The 23582-nt window shown below is 42.9% G+C and overlaps 1 protein-coding gene across 2 annotated transcripts in view; it reads left to right on the top strand.

The window, feature by feature from the left end:
- lin7a (lin-7 homolog A (C. elegans)) overlaps positions 1-23315 on the top strand; it is a 48694-nt gene extending 25379 nt beyond the window's left edge. Inside the window, exons 3-6 of one of the 2 annotated variants that reach the window (XM_083935415.1) lie at positions 11775-11846; positions 18036-18245; positions 18643-18854; positions 22451-23315. In XM_083935415.1, coding sequence (XP_083791541.1) covers positions 11775-11846; positions 18036-18245; positions 18643-18854; positions 22451-22469 — 513 coding nt within the window. In that variant the 3' untranslated portion in view covers positions 22470-23315. Of the gene's footprint in view, positions 1-11774; positions 11847-18035; positions 18246-18642; positions 18859-22450 lie in introns of both variants that reach the window. The other variant, XM_083935416.1, reaches the window with a different exon arrangement.
- Positions 23316-23582: the final 267 nt, after the last annotated feature.

Below are 23582 nucleotides of genomic sequence, written 5' to 3'. Positions count from 1 at the left end.
CGTTTGATTCTGACCTGCGGCCCTTTGCTGCATGCTCCCTCTCTTTCTCTATCCCGTTTCCACACAAACACACACACACACACACATACACACACACAGACCGTACTGCAAGCCTGGTGACAGCCTGTCTGTTAACACACACTTTGACAGCGTAAAGTATTTTCTTTCATGTTACTTGTACATAAGTTGACATGTATTTCTCACTTGGCGAAAGAACGGTGCGCCGTTGTATCTCTGATCAGTTGATTACAGGCGATCGAAACCCATTCAGAGTGGTACGTCACCTCCGGAGTCTCGTAAATCCCTCTGGGGCCTTTTTTTTGTAATGGAAACACAGCCAATGAGCGGCCAGCTGAGATGCCGTGCCCTGAAACCTTCCGTGCGGCCGCATTTTACCCTAATGGGTAAACACACCTATTATTCAACTGATGAGTAAGGCTTAGAAGTGTCCATTATCCGGCCAGAACCAGAATGGTTGCCTTTGTGGAGTCTATTATTCCTGATCATGGACACCGCGGAGAACATTCAACTGTTTATACCTTTGAAATACAAAATTAAGACCATTATTTGTACTTTCATGCAAAAAATCTCCATACACTGTTGGCAAAGGCAAAGTGTGCTTTCAGGTCACTACTGATGCTTTTAAAGTCAGGAGAACGGTACATGAGTAGAAAAGATGTCTGTAAGGGCGCACTCACACTGTCCTTCCGCACCGGGCCAAAACCGGTTCTTCAGCTAAAGCCTAGTGCGTTTGAGCAGTGCACCCGCTCCGCGCATTACTGCGGACAGCTGGCCGTCCACGGCCTGCCTGAGAGAGGTGGGCTTTTGTAGAGCCCGTTTGCACATGTACAAGCAGGAGCGTGCGCACGTGTACGAGCACGAGGCCTACAGTAGTTCTGACGTCCTTTATGTGCACCTGTTCGGACATAGAAAATAGAACGAGGGACCATGCGCGGACATTTAACAACAACAACAATGGCGGCGAAAGTTTCACGTTGGTGTGATGCGGAGGTGGAGTGTTTACTGCAGATTTTGGTCGGATGAAAATATTTAAAAAACAGTCGACAAGACGCACAAAAAGTCCGAGGTCTATGGAAAGTCTATGACGTCATAAATGCGTGTGACGTGTTGCGGCGTGATGACATATAGGCAGCAAGAAGCATTTGCGCGAGGCCCAGGCAGTGTGAGTACAAATAGGCCTTGGACGCGGGGGACGAGGGAAGGGGGACAAGTACCCTAAAGCGCGGGGCATGGTGCGGAAGGACAGTGTGAGTGCGCCCTAAAAGAACAAAATCTGAGTCCCTGTCCCTTTAAGTCGTTGTTGTGTTCCGACAATCAAAAATGACTGCAGCATAACGAATATTACCGCGATTAAGAACAGCAACAGTGGATTTCACACTGCATGGAAAACTCACTCACAGTACATTACAATGATCACGAAGCCAGGAAGCATTATGAGCATTTCATTAACTCGAAGGTTTTATAAGCTCGTTACACCAAATTTTAATTAAGCAAATCGCTGTTAGAGATTGGTTTTAATCACATTTTAAAGGGACGGAATAAAGTGTGAATTATAAAACAGGAGTTTTCCTTCCTCTTGCTTCGAATGCTTTCATTCACATGCAGACAGCCACCCACTGCTCCATCGTCTTAACGCCATTCATCAGGAGGACAAAGCAAACAAGAGCATTCACTCTGCACGACACCACTGCACGGGCTGACAACAACACATCTTGTATATTTAGTGTCCTGTCTGTTGTGAAATACTGTAGCATTGCCCTGTGACATGTATTCGTTAAGCAAACAGGACTTTGAAGAGCTATGTCATTGAAGACAAGGCAAAGCAAGGCATCTTTATTTATGTAGCGCATTTCATACCAAAGCAACTCAATGTGCTTTACATAAAGACAAAAACAAAACATTTTATTAAAACAGCATGAAAACAAAAAACACAGGTAAAACCAGGAACAAAGAAGAATATACAAAAAAGTCAAAGAAAAGAAAATAGATGGTGTTTAAAGTTATTAAAAAGAGCTAAGTCAACATGTATTTTCTCCTGGAATGAAAGCAGACAATTAGCCGAATGTTGTCGTGTGGCAAATTAAAGGGACATTAAATAAGATTTGAAGGAATCGGAACACAAAATAGGCATAATATGTTTTGGAGGATTGATCTGTATCGGTGACTGGAGGATTTCCAGACCAGCTGCTGAGATCTGTGGTTCATCAAACTCACTTCCCCTTTCCCACTAGACAGAAACGAAACTCCAATACCCACTAACATCTGGGAACAGTTACAATCGGACAAATTACTCTGCACAAGTCACAGGTATTTATCGGCTTCCAGCTCCGTTTGGCTGTGATTGATTCATGACACCCGGGTGGTTTGCAGCACGATGCTATGTCAGTGGTCGGTAAATTCTGCAACTCTTTGTCATCTCAGCCTCAAATTCTGTCCATCTCCGCCTAAGCAGCGCTTGGACATCATTTTACATTAGTTGGCGCTGCATTTGAAAGAGAAACTGAGGTCGCACTCACACTGTCCTAGTTCGTTTGAGCAGTGTGAGTGCAACCGCACCGCGTCTAGCTGCAGCCCGCTTGCCGGCCACGGACTGTTTGGGAGAGGTGGGCTTTTGTAAAGCGTAAAGCTAAGGTCCGTAACAATGTCACTGGCCTCCATGCTGCTTTCTGCTCTTTACTAACTCTGTTTTGAAACGCATTCATGACACACCTGAAAAAACCCAGAAAGATATTCTCATCTACTGGCAATGGGAACAGGGCCTAAGAGCTATTTTTTGTGTGTGTTTTCCTCGTTTAAATAACCTGCATATACCTTCTGTTTGTCACTTGGATATTTTGAATGGTGCAAATTAACCAAAGTCATAAAAGATGACACATTTTATAGTCTTTTCAGCACATTTCTTGTTGAAAGTCATTATAAGCTTTGTTTATAGTCAGTGCCTTGTTATAATAATGAAAAGATTGCCAACACTGGTAATGACACCAATTAGGAGAAATGGCTTCTGGCGGAGCATTGTGTAAAACCTCCAACATCATGCATCAAGTGACAGAAAGAAAGGAAGTTCTAGTCTTCTCCTCTCACAGGGTCCAGCTTTGCTCTGGCCCATTCTGTGAAGCCGGCCACATCCTGACATCAGCTACACGTCTGGTAACCAACTGAGGGCGCACTCACACTGTCGGTCAGTACCGTGCCCCGTGCTTTAGGGTACTTGTCCCCCCCTCCCTCTCCCCCCGCGGGCCAGGCCCGTTTGTACTCACACTACCTGGGCCTCGCGCAAATGCTTCTTGCTGCCTATACGTCATCACGCTGTAACACGTCACACACATTGATTGACGTCATCACGATGCGTGGCTTTGTTTACAAATCTTTCCATAGACCTCAGAGTTTTTGTGCGTCTTGTCGACTGTTTTTGAATATTTTAATCGACCAAATCTGCAGTAAACACTCCACCTCCGCATCACACCAACGTCAACCTTTTGCTGCCATTTTTTTACATCCGCTCATGGTCTGTCCTTTTTTCTATGTCCGAACAGGCGCACATGAAATGATGCCAGAACCGCCGTAGGCCTCGTGCTCGTGCTCGTACACGTGCGCACGCTCGTGCTCGTACATGTGCAAACGTGCTTTACAAAAGCCCACCTCTCCCAAACGGGCCATGACCGGCAAGCGTGCCGCAAATAGGGGCGGAACAGTTGCACTTACACTGGTCAAATGAACTAGACTTTACCCGTGGAACCTGTGTGGGCACAGTACGGATGGACAGTGTCAGTGCGCCCTGAATGATCTCAGTACTAGTCACTGGAGTACAAATGACAATGATTCTCAAAACACCTCTGAAGAGGGCATCACCAGCAGCAGCAGCAGCAGCAGCAGCAGCAGCAGCATCATCAGTAGCTTTTTTAAGAGTCATAGATGCAGACCACTTCACCCACAAAGAGCTGGTTAAACACAGTCACAAAGGAAGCTATCAGAGATGCTCTGGGTAAGTGTGGTGCAGAGAGGCTGTCTACGGTTTATAGTTGATTACAGGTTTGGGAGAGCCGATGATACAACAGCCTCTCTCTGCGGTGCTGAGCCAGCTGGAGGACAGGTTGTAAGCGCAGGCCATTAGGTACTGTAGATTATTATTGTTGTTACTCAGACCATTAAAGGAGTTGTTGTGGTTCTCAGCAGCTGGGTCCTCTGGTATTTTTTTTTTATTACCAGAAACAATTAAAGAAGTCATTCACATCCAGAGGGTTCGCTTACACATTGCAACCTTATATTTCAGGCACAAAAAGTTTTATTCCATTTACTGCATGTAATACTGTATATTCTTAACATTAAAGCTGTAATCAGCTACGAATGGGCCCACGCACCTGGTGCACGTGGGGGGACCCGACCGAAATCTGAAAAAAATCTTTGTCCCCATTTAATTTTTGCTAGAAAAGAAGACACTTTTCCATATTTACCAACATTGCTAGTTATGATCACACTTGATCACCACTGGATGGTCAGACATCATCTGTGTATCTAGAGAGGGGATAGATTTTGTAGCAGACTGAAAATAACAGAAAATACAGTGTGAAACGATTTGTATCCCCCTCTAACTTTTGCTAGGAAACAAGTAACGTCTCCATGTTTACCTACTTTATTATTTATGATCTGAAATATGTGAAAAATTTAACACTTGATGGTAGGACATCATCCGTGCATTTTAGAGAGAGGATACATTTTGTGGAAGACTGAAAATAACAGAAAACACAGTCTGAAATCATTTGTATCCCTGTATAACTTTTGCAAGGAAAGAAGATACCAACGTTCACAGTTATGGCCTCAAGTGGCCGTTCAAGGTACTGTTGTTTTTGGCACTTCCATGTTTGTTTGTTTTCCTACTTTGCGGGTCACCATTGTAGCCAGTATGAGTTTCTATTGGTAATCCATTCCCCAGAACACAGCATCTGTTCATTTTACTGCAGTCAGCCGTCTCTGTCAAACAGACCAGATCTATTGCTGCTGATAAAGCTGTCAAATCCACATAATAATTTGCACTACTTCATTTTTTTTTTGCATATTAGAAATTAGAAACAAATTAGAAATTCCAGATGTTGGAGCTTCCCACCAGGACATGAATGCACCACTGGGGAAGAAGTAAATCAGCACTTTCGACCACAAAAGTGAGCACAAAATGACACCATTACTTTGACAAAACATGCTCGCTATGATTGAAACCTCATCTCGAGCAATTTTGAAGTCTCTGAAAGCAGATTCCCATAACATATAACACTAATATGAATCCAATAGCCACCTGGAAGAGGGAACATGCATCTGTCTAAAAAGTACTATATGCTTTGTAGTGAATGGGTACAAAAAGCAAGTATAGTTGTTTAATGGGAAGGGTTTTCCTCCACTTTAAAGCCTTTGTGTTTTTCGCTCTTTGCTGTATAATCATATTCTAATTCGTTCTGACTGCACTCACTATTGTCATCCATCAGTGTAAACTACCCCCAAGTTAAAAGAGCCATAAAACACGGGTTAAACTGTGAATTCGACCCTACTCGTGTTCATTTTGATCACACACACATCTCGGTGACATTTCATTATCACAGATGACCTTTTCTTTCAAGTCCGAGCCTTGTGTAATCCGTGATGTTATTCCTTCCACCACACACACACACACGCACGCGCGCGCACACACACACACACACGTGATGCAGCTAATTTCACAGTCTGATGGGTCGACACAGAGCACATGATGGACATACTAATGTTGTCTAGAAGGTGTTTATATGGACATGAATAACCCGTTTATGAGTTTGAGTATGTGAACACTAGATTCTGTTTTCAGAAACTCGGATAAGCATTTATCTGGTTGAATATGCTAGCTGTACTCGGGACTTGAAAACCGGCACACTCTTTCATGTTTGCTCCTTAGACCGGTTATTAAGCGCGGCTGACAATATGAGCTGACATGTCTTCTCCGGCTTCCTCCCACAGTCCAAATACATGCACGTGTTGGTTAATTGATGACTCTAAATTGCCTGTAGGTGTGAGTGTGTCTCTATGTGCCCTTTGATGGACTGGTGTCCTGTCCAGGGTGTACCCCGTCTCACGCCCAATGTCAGCTGGGATCGGCTCCAGAGCCACCCCGCGACCCCGATAGGGACAATCAGTTGAAGATGGATGGAGGGATGGATGTCTTCAAACGAGAGAGGGGGGGGGGGGGGGGCGTTGGATGAGCAGACAGTTGTTGGCGTTCGAAGCAGAAAGCACATTAGCAGTAAAGTTGTCAAGTGGTACTAAAGTACAGTGTAGTGTATTGGCGATTAATCAAGTTTTTATTTTCAATTACGAATTTGGCTCCGAACGATTATAAAGACAAGAGAATCAATTTACCAGAGTTGCTGACTGGAGTACGTTAGATATAGTAGTTTAAAATAAAACACTGAATATATGTTGAGGACTTTTCAGTAGGTCCATCTCCAAACCTGATCCTGTACTCACGCATCTTTGCCAATAGAAGATACCGAACATGAATCAGCCTCATTACGTAAGGATGACAGGCCTTCTGTCAATGTGAAGAATGGATAAGCGGGGAAAGAGCTTGTTCAGCAGTGTTGAGCTAAATGACAAAGAGACAGAGTTTGACGAGCTGGTTGTCTTTCCCTACCACGCTCATCAATGACGGAAGTGGGGAGGGGGGATCTCGGGTCTGTGCGTTAATCTCACTGCCTCAGCCTGAATGAGTTGTCAGGCTCAATCAGCCTTGAAAATGGGAAAGGAAAGACACAAGACGAAATGAGTGGAAGAGCTAACCAGCCGGAAATGATGGAGAATGGGAATTCGCAGTGTATTGGGTTGAGGAGTCCCACCTGACGAACACAGGAGGTGCAGAAGGCAGGCCAGAGAGAGAGAGCGACAGCATCTTTCATCAGCTTTAACATTGCAGTTGATTTTCCACTTCGGCAGAGATTTTCAATCAACATAATTGACTGTGGGTTTTTTTTTTTTTTATAAAAGCAAGCGAGGGTGGAGGATTTGTGTTGATTCCATCCCAATGCCCCTGCCTCCCACGTTAACATTAAGTTAAAGGATGAAAGGTACATTAAGTCAGTCTGTGCCAGCTCCATATTTTACCGCCCGTGTCACGGTTAGCACCACAGAGAGGGGATGTTTATTGTTAAGTCCTGTGCTGGTTTTCACCCTTATCCCAACCAGGCTACCATCCCCCTCCCACCCTCCCTCCGTCTCTCAGACTCAGTAGAGGAAGCAGGAAGCTATGGTTACAAGCAGCGTTGTCACGTCAGTTTGCTCCGCAGGCCTCTATCTCGACTCCCTGGCTTTGTGGCGTCCTCCTTGCAGGTGCTAGTGACAGGAGTAATTTGCATTTTTGTGTGTGTTTAACAGTAATCTACTGTGATGTATGGAGTCATGGGAGTACCATGAAAAAAGAATCCGTAAACAAAATGCTTCTGCTATGATATTTCTCTTTCCACGATTCAGTCCGCTGTCACATTGACACTGCACATGCGTAAGTCCGCGTTATACGTACTTTTTTGTTGTCCACACTAAAAAGCTCCAGCCAAATCAGGGGTCATGTTTACAGGAATTCACCACTCAGACTTGGCAGGAAGACCAGTCCAAAGCCATATGAATGACAGCTTATATACAGTAAATATATAAATATATATAGGGATCAAATTTAACAAATAACATTATATAAAAAATCATTTAAAACCATTAAAAGATCATTTATATGCAAAAATTAATGTATACAGAATAAATGAACAAACAAATGTTTATAATATATTTATATTTTGTCATTTTTCTTTATATTTCCACATTTATTTTCTTATTTTTTTTAAAGATTTATTCTTTTTTATGGTGCTCCTGTGACTCCACAGCTGTAGGAGGGGGGTGGACTGATGGTGTCAGTGTTTTAGGGATGGGTCGTGAAGATGTCTGGGAAAAGAAAAGGCAGGAGGTAAATTGAAAAGATGCCTGCAGGACAACCGGCCTCTTTAGAGCAAAGTGCAGCCACAGCAAGAGCAGACTGACATTCAAAAGCGCACAGCTATTTGTTCTGGGTTGTAGCTCTCTGTTATTCAGGGCACCGCATTCAGGTTAAATACATAGAGAGATCTTCTCCTCTAGAGCACTGTAATACATTTCCCACTAAATTATTTCTTATGCACAAAGATAATTTAATATAGATACATGCATTGTATAAATACAATGTTTAATAAATATTATGAACAAGTAAAAGCTGTATTACTGAATGATTTCTACCTTGAGTTTTATCGTCTTTCAGCTCATGGTTTCTGTCTTCTGGTCCCCAACTCTCCTGTTTTAGTGGCTGTTGGTGTGGTGGTTAGCACTGTCGCCTCACAGCGACAGGGTTCCTGGTTTGAATCCCAGCTGGGACCCTTCTGTGTGGAGTTTGCATGTTCTCCTCGTGTCTGCGTGGGTTTTCTCCGGGTTCTCCGGTTTCCTCCCAAAGACAAGTCCGTGTTAGGTTAATTGACTCTAAATTTCCCGTAGGTGTGAATGGTTGTCTGTCTCTGTTCGTCTCTATGTGCCCTGTGATAGACTGTCGTCCTGTCCAGGGTGTGCCCCGCCTCACGCCCGATGTCAGCTGGGATCCGCTCGAGCCCCCCCGGGACACGCTCTCTAAATGTTTTGCGTTCTGCACGTAGGACCTAACTCACTGTTTTGTATATTCCATCTAATAAACCAGGAATACAAACATTTATTAGTGTATCCGCTAATGAGAAGGCAGCTTCCCTTGTCCACGCGGCAGTCATTAATTAGGAATAGACATAAAGAGTTTGGCTTCACCACAAGTTTTCAAATCCATCCCTGATGCACCGTGAGAACACTCTTCTGTAACTCACCGTTGTTCCACTGCTCCCTCGCGCACACCCGGTGCCAAATACCAGGGGCATTGTAGTTCTACCATATCTGTAACACTCTTGTCCTGTTTGAAAAGAGACATTACTGAAGGACCAAAAGCCAAAATTACTTTAACAGATAGCTGCAGAATAAGAGACAGTTGTGGGTAATATAAAAAGGTGTAATTAGCAGTTACAGTATAGTGTTAAAAAAAAAAGAAAAATGATGGCTGATGGGAATAATAAGCCACTCTGCAGGCAGACATGGCATTTATAAAGCTGTGCTCAGCCCCAAAAAGTGCAAAAGTGGTAAAAGTCCCTGGGAAAAGAGCTCATTTGATCATTTGATCATTTGGGAGTAGAGTGTGTGTGTGTGTGTGTGTGTGTGTGCGCGTGTGCGTGTGCGTGTGCGTGTGTGTGCGTGTGCGTGTGTGTGTGTGTGTGCGTGTGTGTGTGTGCGTGTGTGCGTGTGCGTGTGTGGACTGCAGGCTCTTTTTCCTCTGAATGCATCAGCGCTATAAATCGACAAATATGTTTGCAGTCTGAAACTCCCTCTCATTTGGTCTGTGAGATTCATGAGCAAACAAGACAGCAGAGGGGATATCAGGGATATTTCCTCCTCTCTCTGAGATCTTTACATACAAGTATCCTACAAGTATACATCCTTTTGAGGATTCAGAGAAGCGAGGCTTTTACACGTTACACGTCAAAGCCGCCGGGCTCATCGGCATCCAAGCGAGCTACAATGCTTTGATGAGAGACGTAGTCACGTAGTCAATGGAACCAGATGGTTAAAATTCCTTTCTGAGACACAACACATAATAATATCTCATATAGGAGAGTTATTAGTTTGTCTTTGCACTGAGAACTTCTCATCATTACTCTGATTACAATTTGATTGCTCATTTGCTCAATGAACCGAAACTGCTGTCGATGAAAATGCAAAACAAGTAGATGTGTTTGTACTCGGAAAAACTTTGTCCGCTGAAATCATGTTCCTTTTTGCTGTGATTTATGTTTCAATCGAGTCGGTTGCACCAACTCAGCAAAAACATTTCCTCTGGGACTCTGTGTAATCTGCCCTTAGATCTCAATCACTCTCATCTCCATCATTCTTTTTTACTGCGTTCATTATTTGGTTACAACGTTGGAGGCGTCTGATTCATTTTAAGCTGTACTACGGACTGCTTTGGTGAAGATGTATTTGAATCCACACCCGTTTTGAATGTTATCACTCCATCGTATGGGTGTAGTTGTAGTTGTTATCAGCCTCATAGAGATGGTTTAGAGGGCGGTTGCACCTACCGGTAGGTTTACAAGGCTGTTATCGATTCATCTGTCGCTTATTTAAAGTTACAGTCCTTAAGATTTTCATTGTCTGTTAAGTTCCTACCTATCAAAGAGTGAGTTGATAATTGGGGATTGCTCATATGACCCACTAGTGGAAGCGCTTGAATTTGCTGCTCTGTCGAGAAATACGATCTAAGGGCGCACTCACACTGTCCATCCGTACCTTGCCCATTACATTTCACGGCTAAAGTCTAGTTCGTTTGACCAGTTTGAGTGCAACCGTACCGTGCCTAGGTGTGGTAGGCTTGCTGGCCACGGCCCGTTGGGAAGAGGTGGGCTTTTGTAAAGCACGTTTGCACATGTACAAGCACGAGGCCTACGGTAGTTCTGACGTCATTTTATAAGCACCTGTTCAGTCATAGAAAAAAGAAGGAGGGACCATGCACGGGCATTTAAAACAATGGCAGTGAAAGGTTCACGTTGGTGGAGTGCGGAGGTGGAGTGTTTACCGCAGGTTTGGTCGATGAAAATATTCCAAAACAGTCGACAAGACGCACAAAAACTCCGAGGTCTATGGAAAGATTTGTAAACAAAGCCACGCATCGCGATGACGTCATCAATGCGTGTGACATGTTACGGCGTGATGACGTATAGGCAGCAAGAAGCATTCGCCGAGGCCCAGGCAGTGTGAGTACAAACGGGCCTGGGCCGCAGGGGGAGAGGGAGGGGGGGGGGGGGGCAAGTACCCTAAAGCACGGGGCACGGTACGGATGGACAGTGTGACTGCGCCCTAAGTGTCTGTGGCGACTTTCCCGTGCTAAAATCAAATGCACCGCACAGTTAGTGACGCTTTTTACATCGTTCCCCTTCTGTCCTCGGACCTCCTATAAGTCTAGAGCATGTGACGGCTACCTCATAATTCAGTTTTAAGGTGTCTTTAAAGCGTACATCTTAACTGGAAAGGTCCGCTGTCGGCATTGATTCTGTCGGCTTCAGTTTGATTAGTTTTTCTCCCGACTTGACGTACAGTTCACCCACGTCTTGGCACCAATTCGGGCCCAGCAGCAGTGTATTACTGCCTGTTCTGTTGTTGTGCTGCTCATTAAGGCTAGGATCAGACTTGAGTTTTTTCATTATACATATTTATATCAAAGTGCTGCACAGGTAAAGAGCACTATTCAGCTTAGTCTTTGTTATGACTAACTCCATATAATCTTCAACGCCGTTACCTCTACGCCCTAAAACATATTTAATACAGAAACTGAAATATTCCCTTATCTTCTCTGAGAGTGAAATAGTACAAAAACTTTGCATGGCCTCATCTATGAACGCATTTGAGGGCAAAATAATGACATCTACATATTGCCTGCATGTGTAAAATAAATGTAAGCAGACTTTTGGGTAATTAGTACTAGCATACGCTTTCCAACAGTCGTTCTGTTAACGCAGTGCATTTCTGTACAGCCAGCTGTGAAGGAACACCACTATTTGACTCTGGATATGAAATGATGGAGCTCAAGCTCAGGGTGGTGATTTCAGTTTCCGACCTTGCGAAACCTAATTATAACGCCTGTCTCTCTTCATTTCTTGCAGGTGTACCAGTACATGCATGAAACCATCACAGTGAATGGCTGTCCAGAGTACCAGGCGAGGGCCACAGCTAAGGTAAGAGCTGCTTCGGAGATCTGGATCTGATCTCTGCATCAGTTATAATTTGCAATAAAAAAAATAAAATATGACTATAGCTAATGAGTCGCGAGGTATCTGCTAATGACATTACCCAATGATATCGTTCTCCTATTCATCTGGCCAGAGCAGAATAAAATGAATGGCCCTCATTAAGAGCGTGCATGGAATTAAACAACATCACATGCCAACTTTGTAGGAATAATAAAGGTTGAATATCACATGCTAAATCACTACCTCAAGGGTATTTTTGCTGCTATATCACAGTTTCATTATTGATCTTTATGACACAAAAATACAAGTCAAAGTTACTGTAGTTGTACTTGTCGCTGTGGTGTCAATCACGAGTTAGCCACGCCCTAACTCTGCTTTATTGTCAATTTTACTTGACAAGTTTTACTGAAAGGGACATTAACTTAATAAATTAACATTATGCTGAATTGAAGAAGACTTGACTAGCGATTGAGACCATACACTGTTTACTGAGGTGATCAATCAAGTGAGAAGTACGGCCATTTTTTCCATCAGGCTTCTTTATAGACGAATCAGGGGAGCCGTTTATGTGTTTTGCCATTTAGCGACGCTGCCATTACTTCAGTATGCGTGCACTTGAATGGGAGCTGTCATTATAAGTGTACCCTTTCTACTTTTACATGTTCTTTTTATGCAGCATTACTTTTGACAACAATGTCTAGGAAGTCGGGAAGAACCTGTGCAATTCTCTGCTGCTCCAACAGCAGTGGTAAACTTCATCTATGGAACTAAACTGAATGCGAACTACACAAACCTTTACCTCATGAAGAGTCTGAGGCCGTAGGGTCTACATCGATTCCCTGGGCGTGCAGATGTTTGCCAGAAGTGGATCGGGATTATTAACAGCAACAGACGCTCAGTTTTGGTTCACACTCGTCAATCTCACAATGAACAGCATGCAGGGGCCTAGCTTAAATCAGTGGAAAAGTAATGTCAGCTAAGCTAACACTGCTTAGCTAGCTCAAGTTAGACGCCTCTATCAAGGCTGCCGTGGTCGCACAGAGTAAATTAACTCATTGTGGTGTTATTGTGAAATATAACGTAAGTTGCTCTAACTAGAGCAACCTAATGACCACAATGTAAACGTCATGTAGCTGAGTTAATCAGTGATGGAGGTAAATAATCACAAGCACGCTTCATGATGTAAAGGTTTGTGAAGGTTGGAGAAAGCGTTCACTTACAGTGACAGATCCCATTCAATCGCGCGTATACTGGAGGGAGATGCCACCGCAGCAATGGCGGCTTGTTTCACCTCTGGTACTCCGCGGGATTTGTCTATACAACCAGTGTAGCCCCCTGCTGGTCATTATAAAGAATGCAGGTTGGAGGCACATTGCATTGGCTTCACTTTTCAGAACCGAAGACTACATCCACTTCTTTCATACATGCATCAAAAGCAGATGTACTCATGTTTTCCCCAGAAGAAAGACTGACTTTTAATATTATATATATACTGTGTATATATATGTTTCCTTCAAATTGAATCCACTAGAATGTTTGCCTCTTCATCCTTGTTTCAACGATCTTCAGTTACTCAGTGTCTTTGATTTGAGCTGTAAATCTTTCTTTAATTCCACATCATTTTCAACCTCAGTCGTCAGATTAACTGCCACTGGATTTCCACCTTTATTCTGTTTTACTCCCATCAGGCACATTTATTTGATTGCTATAGCAACACTGATGTCACTTTATATCCTGTTACACAAGCTGGATTTAAAAATGACTAACGATAAAAGTGTTTATTTGTTTTGCTTTTATCACAACAGACAAGCTTTTAGTGTTAAATCAAATCAGACAAAGATGAACCACTGTCTATATCCACTTTGCATGAAGTGATATTTTATCACGATTCACTGCTCAAATTAAATTTAACTTAGATTAGATGATCATTGAAAAAGCTCATCTTTTTGTGTATATATATATATATATATATATACAAAAAGATGAGCTTTACCTGTATCTACAGTATATATTCTTCTTCCACTCGAGTATTTAACATTTCAGGCAGGTGGTTATTTTGTTGCTTACTGTTTTAAAAACATCCCAGTCGTGTCATAGGTGAAGGGAACAGAATGGAGACATTTCCTGGTGCGATGTGCGTGGAATAATAAGCAAATTTGGCATGCAAAAAGAGGTAACTTGACTTGTCATCAGCACCTTGCCTGCAAGAGTCCTTTGTGAAAGTAAACAAAGCGGCGGGCTTGTCTGCTTTCATGTGGACGATGACGATAATAAGATGCAGGGAGGAGAGAGATGAGAGCACCTATCCTGTCTGTTCAGTTGTTCAATGACCAGCTGGGTCCACTCAGTAGGCTACGCAGGGCTGGTGAGTGGGAGGGCGGAGGATATTAACAGAAAGGGATGAATGATGATGAATGAAGAGAGATTCTACAAAGCTTCACATGATGAGCGCTTTATTCCCTTTGGTCGCCTCCTCCAACCAGCACTCTCCAACACCTTATAGTGCAGAGTCTGGTGAATTGCTATTGAACACCTGCTTACAGGAGAGATTCAAGCTATTGATGAAAACACACATTTACTGGCTTTCTTGCTGAGAGTTAGATGAGAACATTTATACCTCTCACACGTCTGTGTGTTAAGTGTGGATCTAGAGTTAGAAATTCAGACTGGAAACAAAGGTACCTCTATACAAGTTATATCTTGTTTGTTTAGCCTGTACATAAACAAAAATGTAAAATCAAAATATCGGGTTATGGCCATGCATTAAATGTGGAGGTTGAGCCAGCAGCTGATTAACCTAGCTTAAATGGCTACTGGAATCAGCTGGCTCTCTCCAGAGTTTAAAAATAGACACTGTAATCTCACTAATTAAATAGCTGCATTCTCTCTGTTTAGTCTGTACGCAAATACAAATTTAAAGACAACAACTTTGTAGATTTTTCTTTCTCTTTTTTGTAGCTAAAAACATCGGGTTATGTCTAAATATGGAGGTTGAGCATGGAGGTGATGAGCCTAGCTTAATCAGCTACTGGAAGCAGCTAGCCTAGGCTACACCTTCCTGCACCTCAGAAGCTCACTAATTAACCTGCTCTGTGTCGTTTGTGTAGTCCGTACACAGATGGAAATTTAATAAACAACACATTGGGTTTGGTTATGGAGGTTGAGCTAGGACAGGAAGCCGCTAGCCTGGCTCTCTCCCATGTTCAGAAATAGGCTACACCTTCTTTTATTTTAGTCTGTGCACAAATATAAAAACAGCGAATTTGTTGGGCATGTGTTATTTTGTAACCTTTAGAGGTGCCCATGGACGTACTGTTTAAATTTGGACAAAGCCAGGCTAGCTGTCTCCTTCTTTAGGCGATCCTGTCTTTATGCTATGCTAAGCTAAGGTGTTGGATCGAGCTCCATACTTCATGCTAGGCTACGTTATAGATTGTACTGAATGTGGTTACCAAATGTAACCAACATAGGTTTCTAAAGCATCATACCCTTCAGAGTAGGGTACAAATATTTTTATCTCACTCTTGCAAAAATGGAATTGCCGTTGACAAAAATTCAATGTTACTGTATTTAAAGTATCTCACTGTATCTCAGTGGGCAATAAAAAATAACATCTTTATAATGAGGAGAGTTCACTGCGATGGTTAAGCTAGGTGAAGAAAACAAGTTTCTCCTTTTTTCTAAGCCCAAAGCGACCATGAAGACATGATTTAAGCTGATTTAACTCTTCCTACTTTTCTCTATTCGCCCCAAACTTTTAGAAGTTACTGCTCGTAAATCTGTATTAATATTGCATAGATCCACTGGGCAATTAAGCACACAGCTAATGACCTGAGCTGGCTTAGCTGTGGGGACGCTGTGAACTGGGGGTAGCCTACTGGATGTTTTTAAAAGTTGTTGATATTCACTAAACCAGACCAGCCAGTGTCACACAGATAGACTGAAAGGGGAAAAGATGCATACTGTTGCAGTGGTATTGGACATTAAGTCTATAAGCTGCAGCAATAATGACGAAATATGTGAAATCTGCCTCTCTGGTTCTTTAGTTAGTGAGACAGTAAATTTCTCTACATTTGAGATTTGGGTTTCGCCTGGACAACTTGATTTTCTTTGATTGCTTCATTAATTAAACCAATTCAGCCTCTTATTCCTGCTTGAGGCCATTGTTACGAATCTTAATGGAGACAGGGACTATTGGAACTCCAGAGAAAATAATGTGAGCTGATGATCAAGTGACTTTGGATCTATTTAGTCATACTTAGACTGTACAGTGTTGTTACCAAGAAAGTATCCTTGATCACAAGGATATTTTTGATGTCTTTTGAAACGCCTCCTTTGTATGAGAGGCCATCTGCCATATTGTCTATTTTATCCGCAGAATCCCATGAAGTTGTGAAGGTCGATGTGCTGTGAGGCCTGCGAGGCGACGGTTTGCGTTTTGCTTCACAATGGGACAAGGGGAACAGAGAGAAAATGGAGGGAGGGTTGAAGTTAGTAGAATACAACAACCAGATTAAAACAGGCAGAGAGAAATGCTATGAAGATGCATATGAATATGGAAGAGGGAGCAGAGATTTGGATGCTGCCTGGAGGGAGCGTCAAAGACCTCAAAGTGCCAAGATACTTGCCTGCTGCTGGGAAATGTGGATACGCATCTGCAAAAGCTTCTGACAGACCCTCCCCTGCTTTCCTTTTTTATCCTCCTTTTTTCTGGATCTACTTCACATATCATTGATGATGCCGACTTGACAGCGAGTCACCCGTGGCAATGCATCTGTGGATCAGTGGGCAGAGTGTGTCTCTTTCTCTGTTTGTCTGCCATTAGCTTTTCCCAGCCTCAGCTAACAAGCTCCTGGGTGCTTTGCTCTAAAAGTACAAGGAGTGAGAGGTTCAAAGGAACCCCACAGCCAGTGAGCGACATCAACCAGCTGGTAGAGAGACACAGGGTGAAAGTTGTCTGGCTGCTCCTCCAGTGTGAACTTGGATGTATTAATCCATGTGCTTAGAGAGCCAGACAACTTCTCATGTGGAGTCTAAATCCCCAGCCCTGACTAAATCCTAACGCTTTGTTAAAGCAGTCCTCACTGAAATGAGAAGGTGCAGCAGAGGTTCACATTATACCCATGTTCCTGATCATTGTGTGGTACTTGGGACAGTAATATAAAAGACTATCGGTCAGCAGACTGCAAGACATTGACAAGGCCACTTCTGTCATGTTGACATTGGGCTTTGGTCAGTGTAAGTGCTTCTCAAATGTAGGACTTCATTTCCCATAAAACCTGTTGTCTTAAGTGAGAGAAAACATTTTTTGTTTTTAAGATTTTTTAAGATTTCCTCTTGCTTTTCCAGAGATGATTGAAGTTCTTTCTTGACCTTCGGCAACTGCGATTTTTTCGATATTTAACTTATTTTCACTAGTTGATGTTGTTCGCTCACTTTGAGGATGCATGTTAGCATGAGATGACCTTCCAACAAGCTCTACTAATCAAATGTTTTAGGATGTTGAAGGTTTAGGTTTTGGGTCCATGATTGTGCTCCACCACTTTTACTGAAGGACGTAGGTAATGTGCCTACCTTAAAATGATGTTCACGCACGCAGAAACTGCATTCTCAGTTACGTTTCGATGGAACGTATTTTGTCCGAATTACAATCGTAACTTTATGTATCACAAAAAAACTTTTCCAATCAAGAAACAGTCCTTGTAGGGAGGCATTCAGGGTGGATAGGTGAGTCAAACAAACAAGGAACTTTCACCCAGGAGACCGCAGAAGTCAATGTTGACATGTTTGTGCAACGTACATAACCTACGTAATGTACTCATATTATGTAACAATCTTATTTAAATCTAAACCATCATCTTTTTTCTCAACCTAACCAAGTAGTTTTGTTCAGGGTCTCAGTGTTTACCGTGTGTTTAGACCAGCGGCCATTTCACAATATTTGTTTCCTTGTTTTTTGTGGGTATGTGCAACCAGAGAGACTTAACTCAGGGAACAAAATTACTCATTAACCTTGCACTCTTCTTTTTGCTGAAAATCATACATGTCCTGTCCAATTCAACCCAGCGTTGCACATGTTTATACTTTGTAATATCTCAAAATTAATGCAGGTATTTTTTTTCCAGCGTTACGGGATAGTAGGTAAGAACTCCCCTTTTGCTTCTCTTCCCCCAGGCAACAGTTGCTGCCTTCGCAGCTAGTGAAGGTCACTCCCACCCACGAGTGGTAGAGCTGCCCAAGACGGAGGAAGGGCTGGGTTTCAATGTGATGGGCGGAAAGGAGCAGAACTCACCTATCTACATCTCCCGCATCATACCTGGAGGCGTGGCCGAGAGGCACGGCGGCTTAAAGCGAGGGGATCAGCTCCTGTCCGTCAATGGTGTGGTAGGTGCCACACTTACATTTTTGATACAAAGTATGGGGAGAGGAGCTTGATTTATGGGTTGGAGGAAGAGTGCAGATATGCTCCTCTGTCCTTATCATTTAAGCCTGCTTCCAAAAAAGATATATCCTCAACTAAAATATTTGTTTGATATGTGAGTTGGGAGAATTATTGAGATCAAAGTGCAGCACAAGTCTTGAGTAAGGAGCAAAAACACTTCTCCAACTGCCAGAGAAACTTGAATGTACGCCTGCACAGATGAAATCACAGGGTATTTAAAATGGATGGAATGGAAATGAAATATTTGTCGTAAGAGGAGTTACTATTGTAAGATTAAATACCAATCAGCTTCCTTTGAAAAAAGAAAATCATCTCTCTTTGTCTCTAAACACCCTGCAGAGCGTGGAAGGCGAGCACCACGAGAAGGCGGTGGAGCTGCTGAAAGCGGCCAAGGACAGTGTGAAGCTGGTGGTACGCTACACCCCCAAAGTGCTGGAGGAGATGGAGGCTCGCTTTGAGAAGCTCCGCACGGCCCGGCGGCGTCAGCAGCAGCAGATCCTCATGCAGCAGCAGCAACAGCAGAACGTGGCCTCTCAGCAGAACCACATGTCGTAGGTGAGACGGTTCATTGCTTTAAGGGTGAGGGATCAGGTTGGGGGGGGGGGGGGGGGGGGGTGGGTAAGGTAAGGTACTGTCAGAGGAGGGGGTGATGACGCGAATGAACAGCCAGTCCTAGTTTTAATAGGCTGGGACACAATGCAATGGTAGATGGCTTTTTTCAGCCTTTGACAGAGCCAGGCTAGCTGCGTCCAGTCATTATGCTAAGCTAACTGTCTGAGGCTTCATATTTAGCAGACAGATTTCCCGAAACTACTCCTTTAGCATCTATATTACCTACTACTCCAATTATGCTGAATTATTGGTGTGACTCAAAGCTTTTTTTTTGCTGTTTTTCTAAAATAATAACTCATCACGTAGGCTCTTAGCTCCTGTGGCTTATTGCTTTGTTTTGGCTTAAAGTCGCCGTCTGGACAGCTGAGCCTGGACTGGACTCAAGATGATTATCTTTAAGCACATGGATTTTTCTTTTGTTAGAGTTTTGCATCTGAAGTGCACAATATTTTAGGAGGGGATATTGGATGCAGATATCCACATACAGAATTATCTTTCATCATTTTCCTCATGTGCACCACCCAGCTGTTCAAGTTTCAAGGTGACTCAAAATCCTGCGAGCAGAATTATTAGCGTAGTCGCTAACAAAAATAACACCATTGTAGAGTATATAAGTAATTGGATTTGTAATAACCAGAGGATATGGGAAGGATAAGGTTGAGGGTAGTGTTGGATGTGGTGATAAGGGTTGTGGAGAGGGATGAAGTATGGGGTTGAATGCCAGGGATGAACAGAGTCGCGTTGGGGCAGTCTGGGAACCCAGGGGTTCTCAGGGTGGAGGTACGCCTCGATGATTTTATGGCTTCATCATCCATCTGGGTTCAAGTCCAGGACCTTCTTGTTGTAAGGGGTGGTGCTAACTGCTGAAGCAGAAAAACAGGAGACACATGCATATGTATAGGTCTGTACAGGTGATTGTTAATGAGTCACAGGTGGTTCAGTTAGTAGGAGAGAGGAGTGTGGTCGTGTCCCTGAACCTAAGTTATCAAAACTGTTTGAAGTTTTGAATCCTCCTCAGAAAGCTAACCATCTTTAATCTGTTCTTCATATATTTTTTCTTCATTCCTTGCTGTTACTTTTATTATCAAATGGGTTTTTTTCTTAGTTTTTGCTGAAAGTAACACATTTTGCAAGCACACAGCAGAGGAATGTAGATGGAGACGTAAGAGCAGGCCCAACTCTCTTTTTGACTTTTATTCTCTGGGCTCCGTTTTGCCTTGCAGCCACTTTTATTGGCTTGTGTGCGGGTAGCGGACATTTACAAAACCCGCGGTGGTATATTTTGCGAGCTCAGCAGCTGGTTTCCTCTGCGCAAAGTTTACTGCTTCTCCCGTGTTCTGCCAGTGAATCTGATGTAAAGGCTGTAAATTACTCAAGCTTAAACCGATCACATCTGTGGCTCACGTGCTGCAGAGATACATGGATAAGTAGATACAACCTGCAATGCTTTTACTTGGAAGCTACAGCTGGGTGGAAGGTCTACCTCTGCTTTAGACAATATTTTCTACAGTCCAAATGTAGAACAAAGCACCCACAGCCGGTTAAAGCACGCTCTCACTTGCACTGTGTGACAACAGCCAAACTTAAAAGCACTTTTCAGACCCTAATCAGACCATTAAGCTAAATCATATCATGCTACGCTTAATTCTGCCCAGGCTTCCCGAATAAGCACTTCCCTGCCATATTGGAGGCGGGCATGTGTCCAAGATCTCTGTGCCGCTGCCCGTTTGATGCTAAATCCCCCAAGCGTATCTCTTGTCTTGCAACTTGGCATGGCACAGCTTGGGAAGGTATTTGGGAGCTTGTAACAGTGTGTTATGGTGCAGATACAGAGAGGGAACTGAGCAGGGATCATGTTGTATCAATGCGGGCATGCTGACCGCAGAGATTTGCTTTGGCGGCCAAGAGGCTGCTGACCAAGTGACACGCACACAAGCAGACAAGAATGCAACATAAGCCACCAGGTTTGCCTGGTATTCATCTGTCTGACGCTGCCTCTCTGAATCTCTCTCTCCACCACACGCAAACACAAATGACTACATCACACAACCAGCTGGAGTAAGATTCCTTCGTAAATTTCCTAGTCAGTAATTAGTAGATGATAAATGTGTACTGTGTTATATTGTTGTATAAAAGTGTATTAAATATTAATGGAGGCAGGAAACGTTGCATAAAACCCGTCCAAATATATGCAGCGTTTAGTGACATACCACATTGACTACACCCTACATTTTCATAATAAGTTTGTGGTCAATATAAGATTTTGGTTTTACTACCATCACTTTTTCCTGTCTCGCATTATTGAAAGTTTACTGCTGTAGTAAAATGTATCAACTTATATTTATATAACGTTGCGTTGCGTTGTGCTGTGGTTCCCGGGGTTTGTATTTCAGAAATTTATTGCAAAGGCACCAGCATACGCTCCCTATAATTGTAGCAACACAAAGCATTCACAGCATAAATGCTCTCTGTGCCTGTGTAACACAATAAATAAATACTCTGCGCTACGGTAGCCAACATTGTCTTTGCACTCTGGCGTCGCAGGCAACACAGCCGCCATGCCACACACAGGCCTGGACTTCTCTTCTAATGAGCAGATTTATGCATGAAAATCAATAAAACTTTAACTATAAAACATAGCGCTAATGCACATGCAAGTGAAGAAAATGCATACTTTCCCAGGGAAAAGTGTGACAAACTTCTCTTCTAGTAAGCGAATCATTACTGAAAGTGAACGTCCTTCTCGGATACTTTACATTTGTGTATCTTTGTCACTTTTCTCAGCTCGATTAAAGTTTTACAAACACAAAAATTAAATGGATGAAAGTTCAGAATCGAGGTGTCCTGTCAACAGTTTTACAAACATCTCTTTTACGACGGAGAAAATGCTTTTTAGGCTGCAGAGGTATTTTTGGTTGCAGTACCGAAAGTGGCCACTGGAAAGACGGGCAGCCAGTGGACATGATTCTAAATCTGTCACCTCTACATGGTGTCTTTTACTTAAGGGATACCTTTGTGGCTTCCTTGTATTCCACAATTGGGCGCTGTGATGGGATCAGACTGCTTTCACAGCAGGTTTGTAACGCCATAAGAGCGAGAGTAGGAGGAATCGAAGCCTTGAAGTTGGTGTTAAAATCAAAAATGAAAAGCTTTAATCATTTAGAAATTTAGGTTAGGGGGTTAGGGTTAGAAGGTTAGGGTTAGGGTTAGCGGGTTAGGGTTAGGGGGAGGGTTAGGGTTAGCGGGTTAGGGGGTTAGGGTTAGGGTTAGCGGGTTAGGGGTTAGGGTTGGGGTTAGGGTTAGAGGGTTAGGGTTAGGGGTTAGGGTTAGGGGGTTAGAGGGTTAGGGGTTAGGGATAGGGTTAGGGGGAGGGTTAGGGGGTTAGGGTTGGGTTATGGGTTATGGGTTAGGGGGAGGGCGAGGGTTAGGGTGTTAGGGTTAGGGGTTAGGGTTAGGGCAATACAGAATTAGCTTGATAACACTCAAGCTCTAAGGCATTGCTCTCAGCTTGTTTCTCTTTTTTTATCATCTGCAGGTTCCAAAAGAAGAAGTGAAGGAGAGCGAAAAGGTGGATCTCAATGAACATCCGTTTCGCATCGAGGATCCCGAAGGAATCTCTCCAACGCAGAGGAAACCAACAAGTAGAAGACTTTTACTTCTGCTCTCCCTGCAGTGTACCACCGATTACTGAGCAAAAGTCCTGAGAGTCCTGAAATGGGTGCTTTGGGAAACAAGTAGGAGGGAGGCTAGCACTGAGAGTTGTCCATTTCAACTTTGTATTCCCTTTTATAGGTTGTTCCTCCCGGTTGTGAGTCTTACTGAAACTCCCGTTCTTGTGTTTGTTGTTTTGTTTACAGTCATTGAGTTTGGATCGCTTACCGACATCCATTACACAGTGGCACCTTTTTGCCGTTTTTTGCCATAGATATCATTTGTACAGTGGTGTTTCTATTGATTCTTCAACTGGTGCTCGTGTCTCCGTATGAATGGCTATCGGTTTTATTTCTTTGTGTGTGGAAATCGTCCCGTTTTGGATAAACGTGAACTCTTTTTTACCTTCTATATTGTAGCAGGAAAGATTTTGTATCTTGTAGGTTTAGCAATAACACATTCTTCAGTTTTGACATTTCACCACTAAATTCAACAATCGGATACGTTCACATATACAGAGTTTACGGGATAGGTGCACATGTAAAATGACTGTAAAGCAAACTGTCTCTTATGTACTGTATGGCAGCTTCTGTGTCCAAATCTAGCCTCTGTGCCATTTAAAGAGATTACTGATTTACAGCTGGCATGAATAATTAATGTGCAATAACTGCGAATATATACAGACTTTGTGAGCTGCTCCCGACTGAGATTTATCTAGAAAATATATATATACCCAAGAGATTTTAACAAAACCATCCTCAGAAATGTTAACTGTTTCCGACAGATAAAACAGAATGTCACCAGTTTTCATTTTCAAGGGAATTGAATCAAATGTTAGAGTTATTTTTCAGACTTGTCTATTTTATAGTTTCAGAGATCCTAGATGTTGTGTATTCTTTCTAAGACATGCAGATTATTATTTATCCTTGTATAAACAGCTGAATACTAGCACATAGTACTTGTAGACCTTGCATTTCTGTTTTGACAATCATTTTGAGAAGTGATGAGACTGAGTG

The sequence above is a fragment of the Echiichthys vipera genome (genome assembly GCF_963691815.1).
Source record: "Echiichthys vipera genome assembly, chromosome: 20".
Lineage (NCBI taxonomy): Eukaryota > Metazoa > Chordata > Actinopteri > Perciformes > Trachinidae > Echiichthys > Echiichthys vipera.
Note: the sequence above shows the minus strand (reverse complement) of the source record. Positions and strands in the feature narration are given on the sequence as shown.